This window comes from Dermochelys coriacea, chromosome 8 (genome assembly GCF_009764565.3).
Source record: "Dermochelys coriacea isolate rDerCor1 chromosome 8, rDerCor1.pri.v4, whole genome shotgun sequence".
Lineage (NCBI taxonomy): Eukaryota > Metazoa > Chordata > Testudines > Dermochelyidae > Dermochelys > Dermochelys coriacea.
In genome coordinates this window covers 6,296,025-6,316,128 of record NC_050075.1, presented here as the reverse complement: position 1 = coordinate 6,316,128, position 20,104 = coordinate 6,296,025, and the positions used below count along the sequence as shown (strand labels likewise).

The 20,104-nt window shown below is 46.6% G+C and overlaps 1 protein-coding gene across 6 annotated transcripts in view; it reads left to right on the top strand.

Moving 5' to 3' along the window:
• LOC119860031 (proton-coupled amino acid transporter 1-like) overlaps positions 1-20,104 on the top strand; it is a 74,622-nt gene that overhangs the window by 12,400 nt on the left and 42,118 nt on the right. For all 6 annotated transcript variants that reach the window (XM_043491298.1, XM_043491296.1, XM_043491292.1 and 3 more), the window contains 5 exons: positions 1,576-1,671; positions 3,432-3,516; positions 6,424-6,642; positions 7,318-7,416; positions 16,762-16,928. In XM_043491298.1, the coding sequence (XP_043347233.1) occupies positions 1,576-1,671; positions 3,432-3,516; positions 6,424-6,642; positions 7,318-7,416; positions 16,762-16,928 (666 nt within the window). The remainder of the gene's footprint in view (positions 1-1,575; positions 1,672-3,431; positions 3,517-6,423; positions 6,643-7,317; positions 7,417-16,761; positions 16,929-20,104) is intronic.

Genomic DNA, 20,104 nt, shown 5'->3' with positions numbered 1-20,104 from the left:
CTTTGGTGGCGGATCCTTTAAAGTCCGCAGGCAGCATTCTGTCCGGGGAAGTGTGCCAAAGTGCTGAAAGCCCTTGTGCAACCTGCGGAGAAGAAAGCTCTCCTTCCTGAATCCCTGGGTGTGGTGCATGGTGGACGTAGAGGGTTGGAGAAGATGTTGCCTTTGTAATATTGTAACCAGATCTGCAGTGCATTGCACCACGATCCTCCTATTGGGAAGAAGCTTTTTGCCAGCTACCAGGTTAGGTAAGTTACACAGACTTTCCAAGGGCTTGGTCAGTTTCTGTTCGAGAGAGGGAGCTGATGGGGAGGAACACTTGTCCCTCTCTTTATCCACAGTGCTATTGTAAAGGCAATTGTGTACAGCATGCAATTCTGCTGTGCCTGGCCCTCAGTCACTCACACAGTGTGCTGCAGGTGTGTTCCTCGGTCCTGATTTCGCACTACGCCCCCTTATCCCAGTGCTGAGCCTGGCAGTGCACTTGACAGCCCTGTATTTGTTGTCCCAGTCCTTGATCTCTCAAACTACCACCACGGTGCAGTGAATCAAAGCTCTCCTGGTTCTGCAGACTCCTTTTGTGAATCACTTAATCTCTCTCCACCTTTGCTTCCCCATCTATAAAATGGGGGTGGTGACGCCTCCCTACCTCCCAGGGGCCTTGGGAGGTGGGGTGGTGACGCCTCCCTACCTCCCAGGGGCCTTGGGAGGTGCACGTCACTAACACTTGTGATGTGCCTTGAGATCACTGATTGGGAAGAGCCGCAGAGGGGGAAAGTATTAAAGAATGAAACAGAAAATGGAGGTCGTTTTCACTTCCGGTGGCCTGATTGATTTGGGGATTATCTCCCTGCTTGCATTAGTGTATCCAAGAGCTTTTCTTGTCTGTTGGTTCAAGTCCCCAGCTCACACCTGTTCTGAGTGGATTCCCATCTTCCTCTGAGAAGATACTGAGGGGTTATTGCTTGTGGTTACACAAATTTCAGACAGTTCCATCTCCATTATATGGTACCTGGGTTCAACAGAGAAGCATGACAGTTATTTACAGTTGCCTAGCGGAGTGGTCCCCAAACTATGGGGCATGCACCCCTAAGGGATGTGGAGGAATGTTTGGGGAGGTGCAATAGGGCCTGGGCCAGTCTCCACAGGAGTGCCACCCAGCCCTGCTCTGCCCCCAGCTGTGGCCCTGACTCCCGGCTGCAGGGTCACATGCAGCCCTGGCCTCAGCACTCGGCCCTTGCTGCCGGCCCCGACCATGCCTCTGCTCTTGGCCTGCCCCCAACTGCTGCTCTCTCAGCCACAGCCTCTGGCCCTAGCCGCGGGCCGGCTGCAGTTCTGCTCCCAGACATGGCTCCGGCCCTGGCTCCCGACTGCAGCCCATGGGGCACAGGGGGCACAGGCAGTGGTATGGGGGGACATAATGTAAAAAGTTTGGGGATCCTGGCCCAAAATTTGCCAATCAGAAATATCTTCAGACTTGCATCTAATAGCAGAAATCTTGTGTTATTCCCCCGGTGTGTGCCTCTGAAACTAAAAAGTAGATTGGGCCACCATTGTCATTTTTCTCTCTGCCTTCAGATATCAAAGGCCTTTTGTGGACTATGGAGATGCTGTGATGTACGGGCTGGAAGCCAGCCCTAGCGCCTGGCTTCGGACCCACGCCATCTGGGGAAGGTACCATGTTCTCTTCTTGCTTTGGGTTTGGATTGGGAGAGGAAGGGCTGGCTGGGCTCTAAAACATGCTAATCAAATAGTGAGTAAAATAAGAGACTTAACCGGTTCTTCAAGTTCAGCCACATCTGCCTTCTCGGCCTTGTCCCAGTCTGAGGGGAGCCTGGCTTTGTGCGGAGCACCTTTCTTACCCTGAGAGAGGCTGCACAACGCAAAGCCCTAGGATCTGACCAGGCTCTAGGCAAACACAACTGTTGTGTGCTCCGCGGTTGCTTGTCTATGCCTCTGGATACTGGACTCTGTCTCGCTGTGTTTATTGCCTTGAAATGCGGGAGGTCATCCTTCCCCATGTTCTCAGCTGTGGTGCTGTAGGGGAAATGAGGTACTTGACTGCACATATCTGGGTGGGAAAAGGAAACTCATTTACTCCCCAGCTGAGCAAGGAAGGGACAGATGATGCTAATTACCTCATTGCTTGTTGGCACAAATTCCTGTCAGCCGCTGGACACCGAGGAAGCTTAACCGCCAGTCAGAGGCTTCCCCTCCATTTCAGTAACTCCGCTGCCTTGCAGGTGTTGCCAAAGTCCGTACGTTAGCAGTGTGCCTGTTCCACACACTGACAATCCATATGTGAGGCAGTGCTTCTGTGGCTCGGGGCCTTTCTGGTGCAACAAGAGCCTGTAACACCTCTTGCTGGGACTGGTCTCCTTGAATGCGGCGGGGAGAAAACTTTTAAAACAAAAAGGATGAGTGTAGCTGAGTCTCCCAGATGGCAAGACTTTCCTTACGGGGGGTGATGCTGGTGCTGGTGCCTTCTGCGGAATGGGCAATCCAAACTCATGGGGGTGGGGAGGGACCTTCTTCAATTGACAGCAAGGGCAAATTAACCATTGAAACCACTTACCCCAGGCTTGGGGTGGATTCTCCATCACTGACAATTTTTACATCAAGACTGGATGTTTTCCTAACCGATCTGCTTGCAGAATTACTTGGGGGCAGTTCTGTGGCTTGTGCTCTCCAGGAGATCAGACTAGATGAGCACAATGGTCCTGTCTGGCCTTGGAATCTATGAATTTTGGGGGTCCAGATCTTCATCCCCACCCAGTGTAAACTCTGTGCTTCTGCACCTCGCCAAGCTGCAAGATAAGGTCCCCTCCTTGGCCACAATCTTTGAGATGCCTTTTTGGCACTCTTGGTCTAAATCTCTAGAGGCCACGATGTCAGATTTACCCAGGTCTCGCAAAGGACACTGAGCCTATTCTAAAATGGGAGATGGGGTGGAGAAGGTGAACAGAGAGCTAGGCATTTTTAAGCATAAGATGCAGGATTCCATCTTATCCCTTTGCTGAGACAGTGGTTGGAAACCACTCTTGAGTAACAGATCTGTTCACCCGCCTTTCTCTGCTAGCTGTTGCTTCTGATGGGCCTGTTCCAGGTATTGGCTTGTCTCCGGGTTGAGAGCTTCCACCTTAAAAAGATCAGAGTACACAAAGCGACTTCTGCTGTGTGAGCTTCCTGGTGAAAGGGAGGGAGAGGGGAAGCTTCTTCCTCTGGCAACACTCCCTCCTACCATCAGCAAAAGCAAGCAATCCAGATCACCCTTTGACCTCTAGCTCTGTATTGCAGTCTCCTAGCTGAGGAATCACCACACTGTTGATGTAGCATTAGGATCAAAGGATGCACCTCTAGCATGAGTCTGTCTTGCAGGCTGCATGGTTTTAGCATTTGTTTCTTTTTAAAATACTTTCTTTCCCCCTCCCCAGATACGTAGTGGGATTTTTCTTGATTCTCACCCAGCTGGGGTTCTGCTGTGTGTATTTTGTATTTCTGGCTGACAATCTGAAACAGGTAAGACTTCAGCTTTTTTGGTGATAAGGGGGTGGGGTGGGGAGTTCTCATTTAAAAATTCTCTCCAGATTTGGGGTGAGGGAGGAGCTCAGGTTGTTCCTCCTCCTGCAAACTAAAACCCAAACCCAGGGAGAAGAGAGTCTTGCTTCCATAACTAGAGCAGTACAGGAAAAAATAACCCTTCAGCCCAAAGGCAACGATCAATATCCCAGCTGCATTTGTGCAAAGTGGGAAAGTGACAGATATAACCTCCCCCTATCTTGTATTTGTCACAGGTGATAAATGGCTGCTAGACCTCGTGTCTTCCACACTCACAGCGGGAACTAAAGCCAGGACCTGGGGAAAAAAAAAAATCTGCACTAGATAAAACTTGCCTGCCACATCCTTTGGCTGTGGATGCTTCCAAGCCTCCGGAATTAAGAGGGGAAGGGGATTATCCCACATTGCCTATTGTGGGGAATCTTGCACCTTCCTTTAAAGCAGTTGGTACTGGCCCCAGTCCAATGGGATATTGAACTAGACAGTACGGCAACACCTAGAAGCTCCTCTTGAGACAGTCTCAATTTCAAGGGGAGGTTCCTGTTGTAGAATGATGCCAACGAGAGCTCTTTTAAACAGAACCAAATGAATTAGGTCTCTCCTCTCTGGACTGCAAACTTCCCAGGGCAGGGACCATAGCATGTAAAGCCAGAAGGGACCATCAGATCATGTAAGTTGACCTCCTGTATATCATATTACCACCCTGCACCTACACCCTAAGCCCAGCAACTGAAATTAGACCAAAATATTACAGCCTAGAAACAGGCATTTGCAAAACTTCAGAGCAAGCTGGGAATCCCCTGCATGCCGCCCCATGCCAGTCATTCCTTTCCTTTTAAATGGCTGGAATATAGCATGCAGGGCATAAAATGAAAGTGCTATAGCTTTTAAATAAATAATGGCCAAGGAGATTCCCTTTGTGCTGATGCCTCTCGAGGAACGGTATGTAGGAGGGAGTCAAGGGCACACTGGGCATTGAAGATCTGACTGTGTTCCACGCTCTGAGCCAGGCCAGGTTCAGGGGGAGCCGGATGGGAAAGGGGCTGCCAAGTGTCCCACAAAGCATCAGAGGAAATCCTGCCCACCTGCTTCCCCAGCATGAGGGGACCTTTTTGGGGGGAGCTCCCTTGATGCCGTGATGGATCTTTTTTAAATAAGTGGCTGGAAAGGAGACTGCATCTGCAGTCATGCCTACTTAATAAACACTCTGCAGGGAGCTTAGTCACTGTGAGAAATCCACAGATGTGTGCCAGCTCAGCAAGTGTTTTGATCTGTTGGATGCTGGTGTGAGTATGAGAACGCTGGAAACATTAAGCATGTTTTTAAGCATTAAGCATGGGTTTTATTCAGATCAGTGGAAATTATTACTCATCTGGGAAAGGGTGGAGATGTAGGGGGGAGAAGAGAAGACACCTCAGGTTGCTCCAAGGAACTGGGCCGTAATGTCATGGAAAACCAATAGCCTCAGGAGGTGGAGAGAGGAGGGAGGGGATCTTCCAGTCACCACAATTGGGGAATACACCTGAGTGAATTCCTGGGGGTTTCATGTCCTTCCCAGCGTTACATTGCCTTCTGTCTTTTGGGGGTGTCCTGTCCGTTTCCACAGGGCAGTGAAGTGGCTGCTCTGCATCAGTGCTCTCTTTGTATGATGGGCTGTTTTTCCTTCGCCTCACAGACCCTGTCATAGTAAGTCATGACTAGAGGGCAGGTGGACAAATGCAGCCAGCTGTTAGTTCACTGACCCCATTGGCTGATTGTCACTGCTATTTCAAGGCAGGCTTCCTGCCATGGGAATCCTTCATGTTGCTTTAATAATGGAGCGATCTCGGAGTTCCAGTGCTGGCTGAGCTACAAAGAAGCAGACCATTAGAAATGGAGATTAGATGTTTGTTTTCTTATTTACTGGCTGAGGGTGGGCTAAAGCCCCTTGCTGGTTTCAGAAGCCCATATTTGGGGGCATTATTTTACATGATTGTAAAGTAAATCGTAAGTAAAATAGTAAATCCTGAGATCTTGAGCATTAACTCTTTGCCCAATATACGTTTATATTTTGTGCTGTGCTTCGCCACCCCAGGAGTGGTTACGGCTTGGGTAATACATTGTATACTAACACCAAAGTGCCTTTAATCCAATCATGATGTGGCAAAAAAAGAAACAGGCTGTTCCTGCTTTATGTAGAGCGTGTGTGCTCATTGAGTTCTTTGTAAAAATATACTGTACTGTCTCTTTAATAGACTAGTTATGGTTTGGCTAAAAAGGGTTATTTGCAACTCGTTCGGAAATCCTAGCTCAGCTGTCCAGCAATTTGACGGATTTGCACTTGATGTGATAGGCGAGGTCTAAAGCCGCACTTTAACTGTAAAAGTGTCTTTGAGTACCCAGGATCTGTGACTATGGCAGGGGGCGGATGCTGTTGTGTCTAAAGCACAGGTCTGGGCTCTATTCCTAGCTTTTCATCGGGCGTGCTGTGTGACCTTGATGCAAGTCTCTGAGTCGCTATGCCTTGCTTTCCCCATCTAGGGACCCTAATGCTTCTCACTTGGGAGTCTAAGTTTCATTTGGTGTTTACAAAGCTCTGTAAAATTCATATGGAAGCCGCTATAGAAGTTCAAAGTGTTTTCAAAGCAAAGCCATGTTAAAGGTCCCCTCCCTCCCTGCCCTACAGCGTATGTTGGTTTATTAAAAGAACTTGCAGTATTAAGTTTTGCAAATGCAGCCTATCTCTAAAAGATAAATTGTGAGACCGTAACTGTGTGGCTAGGACTCGCCATCAGCCACGCGCCTCAGTTGCCAAGTTCAGGTTATGACAGGGAACAGTTCAGGATCCAGGGTTTTGGGTTTTTTTTTTTTTTTGGCTCCTCCCTCCAGGTGATCTCTGCAGCAAATGGCACCACCAATGACTGCCATTCCAACAAAACCACGGTGCTGACTCCCACTATGGACTCTCGGTTGTTCATCCTCTCCTTGCTGCCGTTCCTGGTGCTGCTTGTGTACATATGGAATCTCAAGCTCCTGTCCATCTTTTCCATGCTGGCCAACCTCGCCATGCTGAGCAGTCTCATCATGATAAACCGGTATATCATCACGGTACGTGCAAAGAGCAAAGTCGAATGCCTTGCCAATCTAGAGACCTTCCAGACCTCGCTCAGGGACTGCATATGATAATCTTCAGAAGTTGGAGAGCCAGGCGTGCTTGCTGGGGCTCAGAGCTTCAGCCCGATGGAGAAGGAGGGGGTCTTGGGGATTCTGCCTGGCCCTGAGGGGAGGTGTGTGTGTCTCGGGGATCAGGAGTGGGACTGAAGCCCCAAGAGCCCTGCTCTCACAGGCCATAAGCCCTGAGACCCACCACCCTGCCGCAGAGCAGGAGCCCAGACCTCCCCGCTACCCCAAGTCTGGTAGGTGGAGCACGTGGGGGCATGGAGGGCTTTTAGCCGCACTTTAACTGTAAAAGAGCCACAGTTTGGCTACCCTTGCGTTATATGAACTACTCTTAGGGACTGCTGCCGGTCAAGATGGTTAGAGGAGTGGGTGCATGGTCGGGGAGGGCGTACACTAGAGTAGTAGGGGGACGGTAGGTAAAGCATTAGGTGCACTGTACAGGGGGGGAACTTGCCCAGCTCTTGCAGTGCTGGATGCACGCCTGCTTTCAGGAGCGTTTGAGTCCACGTTTTGACTGAGTGGTGAGCAAGCGTGACAGAAAAGAACCTTTGAACCAGGCCTTGGTTTCTCTCTTGCATTTAAATCCAAGCTGCTCTTTTCTAGGGCATTCCGGATCCCAGCAACCTGCCTCTTGTAGCGGGCTGGAAGACCTACCCTCTTTTTTTTGGCACTGCAATCTTTGCTTTTGAAGGTATCGGAGTGGTAAGTGTTGGCTTGTCAGTGGTGCAAGAATCGGCTGCTATTCATTCTCTCTGCAGCATCTGTTCTGTATGTGCTGATCTCTCTCTCTCTCTCTGTGCTTGTAAGCCAAATGTTTGACTTGGGTGCCTGGTATTCATTGTGCATCCACTACACAGACGCAGCTTCCCTCTGTCAAACCTCGCTGCTACTAGGAGAATGGAGGGGTATCAAGCCCTTTAAAGAAATCTTGAAAGACATTTATACTAAAGCAGCAATTGTTCCATTGCTTCCTCTTCAGATCTAATACTTTCAAAGCCGGCGTTCTGACTTAAAGACCTTGGGGTCTACCTGAGTAGCACAGATGACTGTGGCCTATAGGAGTGAACTTCCCTGAGTATCTCTACTGGGCTGGGTTTTAAAGCTGCCTTGCTAGAGACAGGAAAGACAAAGTGACATGAGGATTGGCGTGCTTGGTCTAGTCCCTCCACTTGAGTAGCCTGCTATCTTGCAGCGGTTTTGGTTCAATTTCCAGTGGTGCCAATTATGTTTGTCTATTTCCTAGTAGGTGTTGTAAATAGAGCAGCATGCTGGTGTGAAAAAGGAAGAGGTGGGTGGGTGGAGCACTTTTATTATCTTGGTTAAACCTCATAGGCTATTTCCCAGAGCTCCCTTTCTAAGGGGACAGCTGGTTTCATTTCTTTGTGTTACCTGACTGTGTAAACACATGAGCTGGAAGCACTAAGTCCATTAAGAACATGAGAATGGCCGGACTGGGGCAGACCAGTGGTCCCTCTAGATTCATAGATTCATAGATACTAAGGTCAGAAGGGACCATTCTGATCATCTAGTCCGACCTCCTGCACAGCGCAGGCCACAGAATGTCACCCACCCACTCCTATGAAAAACCTCACCCATGTCTGAGCTATTGAAGTCCTCAAATCATGGTTCAAAACTTCAAGGAGCAGAGAAGCCTCCCTCCAGTCAACCATGCCCCATGCTACAGAGGAAGGCAAAAAAACCTCCAGGGCCTCTCCAATCTGCCCTGGAGGAAAACTCCCTCCCGACCCCAAACATGGCAATCAGCCAAACCCTGAGCACATGGGCAAGATTCACCAGCCAGATACCCAGGAAAGAGTTTTCTATAGTAAATCAGATCCCATCCATCTAATATCCCATCTCAGGGGATTTGGCCTATTTACCCTGAATATTTAAAGATCAATTACTTACCAAAATCCCATTATCCCATCATACCATCTCCTCCATAAACTTATCGAGTAGAATCTTAAAACCAGATAGATCTTTTGCCCCCACTGCTTCCCTTGGAAGGTTATTCCAAAACTTCACTCCTCTGATGGTTAAAAACCTTCGTCTGATTTCAAGTCTAAACTTCCTGGTGGCCAGTTTATACCCATTTGTTCTTGTGTCCACATTGGTGCTGAGCTTAAATAATTCCTCTCCCTCTCCTATATTTATCCCTCTGATATATTTATAGAGAGCAATCATATCTCCCCTCAACCTTCTTTTAGTTAGGCTAAACAAGCCAAGCTCCTTGAGTCTCCTTTCATAAGACAAGTTTTCCATTCCTCGGATCATCCTAGTAGCCCTTCTCTGTACCTGCTCCAGTTTGAATTCATCCTTTTTAAACATGGGAGACCAGAACTGCACACAGTATTCTAGGTGAGGTCTCACCAGTGCCTTGTATAACGGTACTAAAACCTCCTTATCCCTACTGGAAATGCCTCTCCTGATGCATCCCTAAACCGCATTAGCTTTTTTCACAGCCATATCACATTGGCAACTCATAGTCATCCTATGATCAACCAATACTCCAAGGTCCTTCTCCTCTTCCGTTACTTCTAATGGATGCATCCCCAACTTATAACTAAAATTCTTGTTATTAATCCCTAAATGCATAACCTTACACTTCTCACTATTAAATTTCATCCTATTACTATTACTCCAGTTTACAAGGTCATCCAGATCCTCCTGTATAATATCCCGATCCTTCTCCGAATTGGCAATACCTCCCAGCTTTGTATCATCTGCAAACTTTATTAGCACACTCCCACTTTTTGTGCCAAGGTCAGTAACAAAAAGATTAAATAAGATTGGTCCCAAAACCGATCCCTGAGGAACTCCACTGGTAACCTCCCTCCAACCTGACAGTTCGCCTTTCAGTAGGACCCGTTGCAGTCTCCCCTTTAACCAATTCCTTATCCACCTTCTGATATTCATATTGATCCCCATCTTCTCCAATTTAACTAATAATTCCCCATGTGGCACGGTATCAAATGCCTTACTGAAATCTAGGTAAATTAGATCCACTGCATTTCCTTTATCTAAAAAATCTGTTACTTTTTCAAAAAAGGAGATTAGGTTGGTTTGGCACGATCTACCTTTTGTAAAACCATGTTGTATTTTGTCCCATTTACCATTGACTTCAATGTCCTTAACTAATTTCTCCTTCAAAATTTTTTCCAGGACCTTGCATACTACAGATGTCAAACTAACTGGCCTGTAGTTACCCGGATCACTTTTTTTTCCTTTCTTAAAAATAGGAACTATATTAGCAATTCTCCAATCATTCGGTACTATTCCTGAGTTTACAGATTCATTAAAAATTCTTGCTAATGGGCTTGCAATTTCAGGTGCCAATTCCTTTAATATTCTTGGATGAAGATTATCTGGGCCCCCCGATTTAGTCCCATTAAGCTGTTTCAGTTTCGCTTCTACCTCTGATATGGTAATATCTACCTCTATATCCTCCTTCCCATTTGTCATGCTACCATTATCCCCAAGATCCTCTTTAACCTTATTAAAGACTGAGGCAAAGTATTTGTTTAGATATTGGGCCATGCCTAGATTATCTTTAACCTCCGCTCCACCCTCAGTGTTAAGCGGCCCCACTTCTTCCTTCTTAGTTTTCTTCTTATTTATATGGCTATAGAACCTTTTACTATTGGTTTTAATTCCCTTTGCAAGGTCCAACTCTACTCGACTTTTAGCCTCTCTGACTTTATCCCTACATCTTCTGACCTCAATTAGGTAGCTTTCCTTGCTGATCCCTCCCATCTTCCACTCCCTGTATGCTTTCTGCTTCTTCATAATCACCTCTCTAAGATGCTTGCTCATCCAGCTTGGTCTACAACTCCTTCCTATGAATTTTTTCCCCTTTCTTGGGATACAGGCTTCCGATAGCTTCTGCAGTTTTGATTTAAAGTAATCCCAGGCCTCAACTACCTTTAGATCCATAAGTTCTTCAGTCCAATCCACTTCCCTAACTAATTGCCTTAATTTTTGAAAGTCAGCCCTTTTGAAATCAAAAACCCTAGTTGCAGATTTATTTTTGTTAATCCTTCCATTTAGTTTGAACTGAATTAGCTCATGATCACTTGAGCCAAGATTGTCCCCTACAACCATTTCTTCTATGAGGTCCTCGCTACTCACCAAAATTAAATCTAAAATGGCATCCCCTCTAGTCGGTTCAGCAACTACTTGATGAAGGAATCCATCAGCTATCGCATCTAGGAAAATCTGAGCCCTATTATTATTACTAGCACTGGTCCTCCAGTCTATATCTGGGAAGTTAAAGTCTCCCATGAACACGCAGTTTCCATTAGTATTTACTTTATTAAAGACATTAAAAAGGGCTCTATCCATATCCAAATTAGATCCCGGAGGTCTATAGCACACCCCAAGCACTATCGTAGGAGAGGCTTTACTAGTTTTCTTCGCCAATGTAATTTTTGCCCAGGCGGACTCTGTCTTATCCATTGCATCGCTTCTTATTTCTTTACATTCTAACTCATCGTTGATATACAATGCTACTCCACCCCCTTTACCTTTGTTTCTGTCTTTCCTAAACAGCACATACCCTTCAATACCTGTAGTCCAGTCATGACTACTATTCCACCATGTTTCTGTTATCCCTATAATATCTGGTTTCACTTCCTGCACCAGTAGCTCTAGTTCCTCCATTTTGTTACCTAGACTTCTCGCATTGGTGTACAAACATCTTAATTTTTGCTGTTTGGCCTCGCTCACATTTTGTACCCTATTAGGCACAGTCATTCTACAGCCAGTATAACCTATTAGACTAGTATCCACACCGCCCTCGCTCCTTATATACATTCTCCTACCCATGGCTGTATCCTTTCTTACTTCATCTTCTTCCCTCTCAATGCTAAAATCTGGCGTGGAGATTTTCTGGACATCTCCCATCCATCTCCCCCCAATTCCTAGTTTAAAGCTCTCTTTATCAGTTGTGCCAGCCTCGATCCTAGAAGTCTATTTCCTTCCCTACTCAGATGAAGTCCATCCCGAGAGAACTGACCTCTGTCCGTGAATGCCTCCCAGTGGCCATACATCCCAAAGCCCTCCTTATAGCACCACTGCCTAAGCCATCTGTTGACAGTCATAATCTTGTCACACCTTTGTTGCCCTTCTCTAGGAACAGGAAGGATCCCGCTAAAGATCACCTGAGCCTCAATTTCCTTAAGCGTCTTCCCCAGCCTAGCATATTCTCCCTTGATACTTTCCAGCGAGAATCTGGCTGTATCATTTGTTCCCACATGAAGGATAATTAGGGGATTCTTTCCTGCTCCCTTGAGGATCCTTTTCAACCTCAGGTCTACATCCCGTATCTTAGCACCCGGAAGACAGCACACCCTTCTATTCTCAGGATCAGCTCTAGTTACAGGCCTGTCTATTCTTCTCAATAAAGAGTCCCCGATCACATAGACCTGCCTTTTCCTGGTGACAGTGCTATTCTCCAGTCTCTCCCCTGTTCCCTCTGGCTGCAAGTTCTTTCCATTCCTATTTTCCCTTACAATTCTCTTCAACCCATCCTGTATCCTCCTGGGGCTCATATTTGGTGTAGTCTCCCTTGACTCTTCCCCTTTTTCTGTAGGGCTAGCCTCTCTTCTCTTCTTACTTACCCTTCCACCTTCAGCGACTACCTGCTGAGCCCCTTCTTCATTTTCCAACTCTGCAAACCTGTTCCTAAGCTCTATTTCTCCTTCACTAGCCTGTCTTTTTCTCTGCCTGGTTCTTTGAGTCACATGTTTCCACTGACCACTTTCCTCATCCAGTCTCCCCTCAAAATTCCCCAGCCCTGCTTCCATCTGCGAGTCTGAGCTTTTCCCTTCAGATACCTCATATCTAGCCCAGTATCCTGTCTTCCGACAGTGGCCAAAGCACTTGTCTTCAAAGAGAATGAACAGAACAGATAATCATCAAGTGATCCATTCCCTGTCGCCCATTCCCAGCTTCTGGCAGTCAGAGGCTCAGGACACCCAGAGCATAGGGTTGCATCCCTGACCCATCTTGGCTAGTAGCTATTGATGGACCTATCCTCCTGGAACTTATCTAGTTATTATCAAAGACACTAGAGTATTGACAAAATGCACTGCACAGAACTGTAAAGACTGTATACAAGCCCTTTCTCCCCAGCAGTGTTCACAAAGCAAGCATGGGGCGGTGGGAATAAAAGCTTTTTCTTTGGCTTAATTTGCTTCTCTCACAGTCCTCTACTCCAACAGCTGTGCTTCTGTGACCTGTTGATGCTCCCTCTTTAGAACCCAGTGCAGTCTAAGACACATAGCCGTTATTAAAGGATCTCACAAAAGTCTGTATTTGAAGACCCAAAAGCACCACTGACAAGTCAACTATAAAAGAATAAGAAGACTGGCCAAGAAAGTATTTATGTCCTGAGCTAGTTGCTCTTCAAATTCTAATAGCAAAAATGTAAGTACATCAGAAGCAGGAAGTCCACCAAATAGTCTGAGCGGCCACTGGACGATCAAGGTGCTAAAGGAGCCCTCAAGGAAGACCAGGCTATTGCGGAGAAGCGAAATGAACTCTTTGCATTAGTTTTGATGGCAGAGGACATGGGGGAGATCCTCACACCCGAGCCAGAGGAACTCTCCCAGACTGAGGTGTCAGTAGAGGAGGTTTTGGAACAAATTGATCAATTAAACAGCAGTAAGTCCCCAGGACCAGATGGTATTCACCCAAGAGTTCTGAAGGAGCTCAAATATGAAATTGCAAAACTACTAATGGTATGTAGCCTATCACTTAAATTAGCCTCCGTACTAGATGACGGGACGACAGCTAAAGTTATGCCTATTTTTGAAAAAGATTCCACTGCAGAAGCAATCCTGGCAATTAAAGGCTGGAAAACCTAACTTTGGCAAATGGGTTGAAACTATAGTAAAGAACAGAATTATCAGACACGCAGATGAACATGATTTGTTGGACAACCGGCAACACGGCTTTGGTGAGGCAAGATTTCACTTTACAAATCTATTACAATTCTTTGAGGGTTTCAACAAGCTAATAACAAGGGTGATCCAGTGGGAAAAGGAAATTGTCTTTTAAGAAAGCCTTAGACAAGGTCACTTACCAAAGGCTCTTAAGCAAAGTAAGCAGTCATGGGATAAGAGGGAAGGTCCTCTTATGGATCAGTACCTGGTTAAAAGATAAGAAACTAAGGATAGGAATAAATTGCCAGTTTTAACAATGAAGAGAGGTAAATAGTGGGGTCCCCCAAAGATCTGTCCTGGGACCTGTGCTGTTCAACATATATTCATAAATGATCTGGAAAAGGGGTGAACAGTGAGGTGACAAAATTTGCAGATGATACAAAATTACTCAAGATAGTTAAGCCCATAGCCTACTGTCAAGTTACAAAGGGGTCTAACAAAATGGCGGATGAAATTCAGTGTTAAGTACAAAGTAAGTGCATTGGAAAACATAATCCCAACTATACATATGAAATGAAATTATGTATTAATACTCAAGAAAGCAATCTTTTAGTCATCGTGGAGGGTTTTTTGTAAGCATCCGATCTTTGTGCAGCAGCAGTCTAACAATGGTAGGAATCATTAGGAAAGGGCAGATAATAAAACAGAAAATACATGTCACTATATAAATCCATGGTATGCCTACACCTTGAATACTGTGTACGGTTCTGGTTGCCCCATATCAAAAAAGATCGGTTAGAATTGGAAAGGATACAAAGAAGGGCAAGAAAATGATTAGGACTATGGAACAGCTTCCATATGAGGAAAGATTAAAAAGACTGAAAACAGCTAAGAAAATAGACAAGTAAGGGGGAGGAGGGATATGACAGAAGTCTATAAAAGCATGAATGGTGTGGAGAAAGTGAACAAGGGAGTGTTGTTTAACCCTTCACGTAACACAAGAACTAAGGGTCACCTAATGAAATGAATAGGCAGCAGGTTTAAAACAAACATAAGGATGTACTACTTTACACAATGCATGGTCAACCTGTGGAACTCATTGCTAAGGGATGTTGTAAAGGCCAAAAGTATAAAGAGTTCAAAAAAGAATTGGGTAATTTCATGGAGGATAGATCCATCAATGGCTATTATCCATCCTAACAAGATGGTCAGAGTTGCAATCCCATGCTCTGGGATCTCCTTAACCAACTGCCAGAACCATCTGGCACTGGCCACTGTATGGATAGACTACCGAGCTAGATGAACCACTGGTCTGACCCAGTATGGCTGTTCTTAAGCACAGTGGGCGTAGTCTTGAGTTAGAGGTAAAGTAACATGCTGCAAACTTCACAATGCACTCCTACCACCCCCCCAGAAAAGTGTCATCTTTTGTCTTTCCTGTTGCTTTTGATTACTAGGGCTTCTTGAAAATTGTTTGTCTCAGCAGTTTACAAAAAATTGCTTTTTCAGTGGAATGAAATTGTTCAAAAAGTCTGATTTTTTTTCCATGGAAAACTTTGATATGTTGTTGAAAACCAAATGCACAAAACCTGAAATATTTTGATTCAAAATGATGCAATTTGGGGGTTCTGTGCTCCCATTCTCTTGTATAGGAGGGCTCGCTGGCTGGACCTCTCTTTGTATAAAGTCAGTGACTCCTATAATGAATTACCTTCTCCAAAAGGGGAGGAGGCATCATGGGAGATGTAGTCCAGCTAGCAAACCCAGCCCTTTGAGGCGATTGGGAGCATAAGGCACCCAAACTACAATTCCTATGAGGCATTGCTGCTTCATTGTTTTTCAGTATTTCGTGGAAAAGTTGAAATAGCTTAAACCTGTGCTTTTGCTAATCCATCACCTTCTGGTTGAAATGATTTGGGAATGCTGCCAGCACTGTGTTTACAAAGTAGGGAAGGCATAGTAGCTTCCTGTAAATTATACCTGACACCTGCTAACTCCTACACAACTCCTTTAGCAGCTACATTACCTATGGCCCAAGCATGAGAATAGCAGATGAGGCTGTACAGAGAAAGTACATGAGTTTAATGGCATTCTGGTACATCCTGAACGAAGTTCACGTATCACTTACAGGGATGCAGTGCTAGTACTTTCAGCAGAAGATGACATGGCAAAGCCAGTTAGTCTTAAGGAATGAAGAAGAATGGGAGGGGGCGATTCTTTTATCTATTAAGGGGAGAAGGGGGTCTCTTGAAACAGTTTATTGTGAAGGAGGGGAATGGAAACCTTCAGGATTCACAGAGGTAGTGAAGCCAGTTAGCAGTGCTAGATGTAGGACAAACTAAGGTATAACTTTACCATCCCAGTATAGACTAGGCCCACCCATGCAATGGTATTTTTCCCCCCTCCCCTCCCCTAGCAATCCAAGCCAGTAGTTCTCTGAAAGCCAGCAGTGCAGGGAGACTGGGTTGGACAGGGAGATGGTGATAATGCCCCCCTCTGGAGTGGAGTGTGGCAACCAGCTGGTGCAGCACGCAACAGGGGAAATCTTGCCCAAGAGCAGGATTTAAGGGGGAAAAAATGGCCTGGGCGTCTAACCGCAGAGAGTAGATAGCAGCAGGACTTTCAGTGCTACGGTACATTGTGTGACACTCTCCTCTTCTTTTGAAAGGTTGAAGGGATGAGCTGACCCATTAGGATTTGACCACATGATTCCTAGGAGCCTGGCTACCTCATACCAGAGTCTTAAACGGTGTAATCCACCCCCGGGCCTGCATTCACTCTACTGTTACCATCCCACCTCCTTAACTCCTCTACACTGGAGCGACTTGGGTAGTCTCCGCAGTCACATGATTCCCTGCTCCTTTTCCTTAGATCTTGTTGCAGTATGGCATGGGTTGGGGAGGTTACCCATGATCCAGGGAGAATCTCGTCCTGTCCAGCTGCTGCACTGCTGGCAAATGGCTAAACAGCAACAGTCAGCTGTGTGCCATGGCTGCTACTCAGGGTCTCCTCTGACTATGGGGCACAGACCCAAAGAGTCTTCCTGAGCGAGCCACATCCAGGAAGATGCTGGCTCAGAGGTGGCGCGCTAGACTCCAAACTCATGGAGGTGACGGATAGGGAAATGAATTCAGTTTGTTTTTCCTTCTCCTCCTCCTCCTAGGTGCTCCCCCTGGAAAATAAAATGAAGAATCCCCGGCACTTCCCAGTGATCCTGTATGTGGGAATGGCCATAGTCACCGTCTTGTACATCAGCCTGGGGACCTTGGGATACCTGCGATTTGGAGCCAGCATCCAGGCCAGCATTACTCTCAACCTGCCTGACTGCTGGTGGGTCTCCGGTCAATGCTATTTACCACTTCCCGTAACGCAAGAACTAGGGGTCAGCAGGTGACATGACTAGGCAGCAGTTTAAAACTAACATAAGGAAGTACTACTTCCCACAGCACACAGAAAGCCTGTGGAACTCATTGCCAGGGGATGTTGAGAAGGCCAAAATATAGCGAAAGAATGAGATGAGTTCATGGAGGACAGATCCATCAATGGCTATTAGCTAAGGTGGCCAGGGATGTAGTCCCATGTTCTGTGTCCCCCTAAACTTCTAACTGCCAGGAGCTGGTGCTGTACAATGGCCTGGATCACTCGATCAATTGCCCTTTTCTGTTCGTTGCCTCTGTAGCACCAGCTACTTGAAAAGCAGGATACTGGGCTAGATGGACCACTGGTCTGAGCCAGTATGGCCCGTTCTTACATTCTGTGTGTGGGGTGCTTGCATTTCGCATGATGCAGAAAGGAAATCGGTGGGTGCAATAGCTCTTCTCAGTGCAGGGCTGCTGAGGGGATGAGTGTAGCTTGACCACGCTTGAACTTGTAGCTCCAGAGCAGGTGCTTAGATTGCAGAGCTTTTCCCTCCAGGGTCACGTCTGGTACTGGTTAAGTGCTACTTCTGTCCTTTTTCTTGGGATACTGTACCTCTCTGCTGTGAGTCTTCCTTTGTAAGTTGAAACCTTGCTGGGGTTTCTGATTCATCACACGCAATACGGAGGAGGTAGTCTACCTATCTCCAATCCTGCTGTAAAGATAAATATCTACCTCCACCCCTTTGGATCAGACTGCCCCAGAGTTATATATATATAACCCCTTCATTAGGGAGCCAATGAGAGTTATTCAGTGTCTGCAGGGTGACTGACCTGCAGGTTACTGGGAAAGGTGTGAGTGGGAGACAGGTTGTAAACAGGGCTCTCTTTTGACCTTGGGTAAATCACTTAATTTTTCTGCCTTAGTTTCCCTGTCTTTGAAGTTTGGGTGATATGGCCGTGAGAAGTAATGGGGTTTAAAGCGCTTTGAGGATGAGAAGTGCCAGATGCGTTTCAGTCCAACACACATTTCATTTATTAATCAAGGGTAACACATAGCTACAATTCAAGCAGGGTGCTTATAGGAATGGTTTGTTTGTGGCATTCTAACTGACAGGTGTCAATCGGCATCCAGTGCTGCCTGGCGCTGCCTCACGCTTTACCACATAGGAATTTCATCTAAAAAAAACTGGCTAATAGGCTGATGTTGGGGAGTGCCTTGTTTAGGTGACCAGATGTCATGATATTAGGGGCTTTGTCTTATATAGGCACCTATTACGCCGCCCACCCCGTCCCAGTGTTTCACACTCTAGCCTTGTCATAGAGAATGAGATTAAAAACAAAATTGCTTGGCCCCCTGGGGGCCCAGACAAAGGTGCTAGCAGCTGCTCCAATCGAAACCCTCCAGCTACAGAGCTGCCTTCTCTGTTTTTGCAAGAAGCAGGTTTCAAAGGACTCTGAGGAACTAAGGTAGCGGGCAGGCAGGACAGCAGGAACTAACTAAAAGCCCAGTGCTGTCCGCTTCCAGCTAGGGGCTGTGTTTTGAAGCTTGTTTGGAACGTGAAGGCTGTGATAATCGATTCAATGAGTCACACAGATGTGAGGCTTTTGAAACTGTTTGTTTGAGGTTTAACCTTTGCCAGCCTAAGTCCAGGAGAAGGCATGTTGTGTAACTCCCTTTTTGTCTCAACTTCCTGACATTGATTTCCACCTCTGCCACTCAGGAAGGTGGTTATGGGGAGGATTTAAGTGGGCCCCCCCTTCCTGTCCTTTTACTAGGATGCAGAGTGACTCCAACTTCTGGTCTCTAAAAGTGAAACATCTTTCCTCTCCTCGTGTCAGCTCAGCTCTGTTCCTCCTTCCTCGTCTCCCCTGGCATCACGACAAGAAATGGTGGAAAACCATATGCTTTGACAGGGGGCGGCATGTCGTTGATACAGTAAGATGCTTAAATGCAAGGACTTGCCCAGTGTGCTCTGTTTCTCCAGCCTGCCCCGGTTTAGGTGTTGGGAAAGCCATGAGCTTCTCAGAATGGGACAAATCAGGAGTCCCTCCCTCCCCGGCGGGCTGCTGTGCTTTGTAACAGCTCACAGGAAGGCCTCTGATTGGAAGGGGTGTGCTCCGCTCATGTACAGCACTTCGCGCAATGGGCAGAAGTAACGGACAAGAATCTGATTTTCCTCCTATCTCTCCTCAAAAACTTTGAGTAAGTTTCAGACATTAGTCTTCTTGGAAGGGATGTTGGGTCACTAACTAGCCCTTGACCAAGCTGGTGTTGAACCAGTACCCTAGGATGGCGTGGAAAGCCACTGGGTGTCCAGGAGCTTGAAGAATCCATGGCATCTGTCTTGCCTCTTATCTTGGGTGCCCTGATCATTGTCCAGTGTGTTAGAGTATTTCACTTGCTCATGTCCTCTTTGGTAACTCCAACTAGACAAGCTGTTCACTGCCCTTTGGTTTTCTTTAAAAGAAAAGAAAAAAGCATGTTGGCCTGGGGGCACAGACTGGCTACATGTCCTGTTCCCAGTGTTAGCTGTTTCTCTCTACGTAAGAGATGTGTTGAGTCTCAGATGCTGCCAAGTCTCTCTGATGGAAGAATGCTTTAGAAATCTGCGAGCTACGCGGAGTCTGACTAGCCTGTCTGTAGGAAACAGGTGGCTCTGTGAAATATAGTGCAGCCCTGGAGAACAATGGATGACATTTCTCCTGTCTTAGTACTTCTGCGTCCTCCATTATCATGGTATCTGAGTACCTCACAACTCCCCGGGGATGTAGGGCTTGGCTGTTATCCCCATTGCACAGAGGGGAAACTGAGGCACAGGCTTGCCTAATGTCTCACAGGGAGTCTGGCGGAGCAGGGAATTGAAGCTGGGTCTCTTCTCCTTGCCTGGTGAAAGGGGAAACCATGTGAACACCAGCCCATGAGAAAAGCGCTCTGTGGCTGCCCTTTTGCCATCTTTCCACTCACTGGCCACGTGTGAGAATGGGTGTGCCTCATACAGAAGCTGTGACACTGCTCTTGTGCACTGACCTGTAGTGGAATAACTATGCCCAGTCTCTCGAGGCTGAGGTCTTTAGGATGTTTTGTGGCCAATGGAGAGAGAATGTTTGCCCAAGAGGATGAGCCAGGGTGCTATTGGCAAGAGAGGT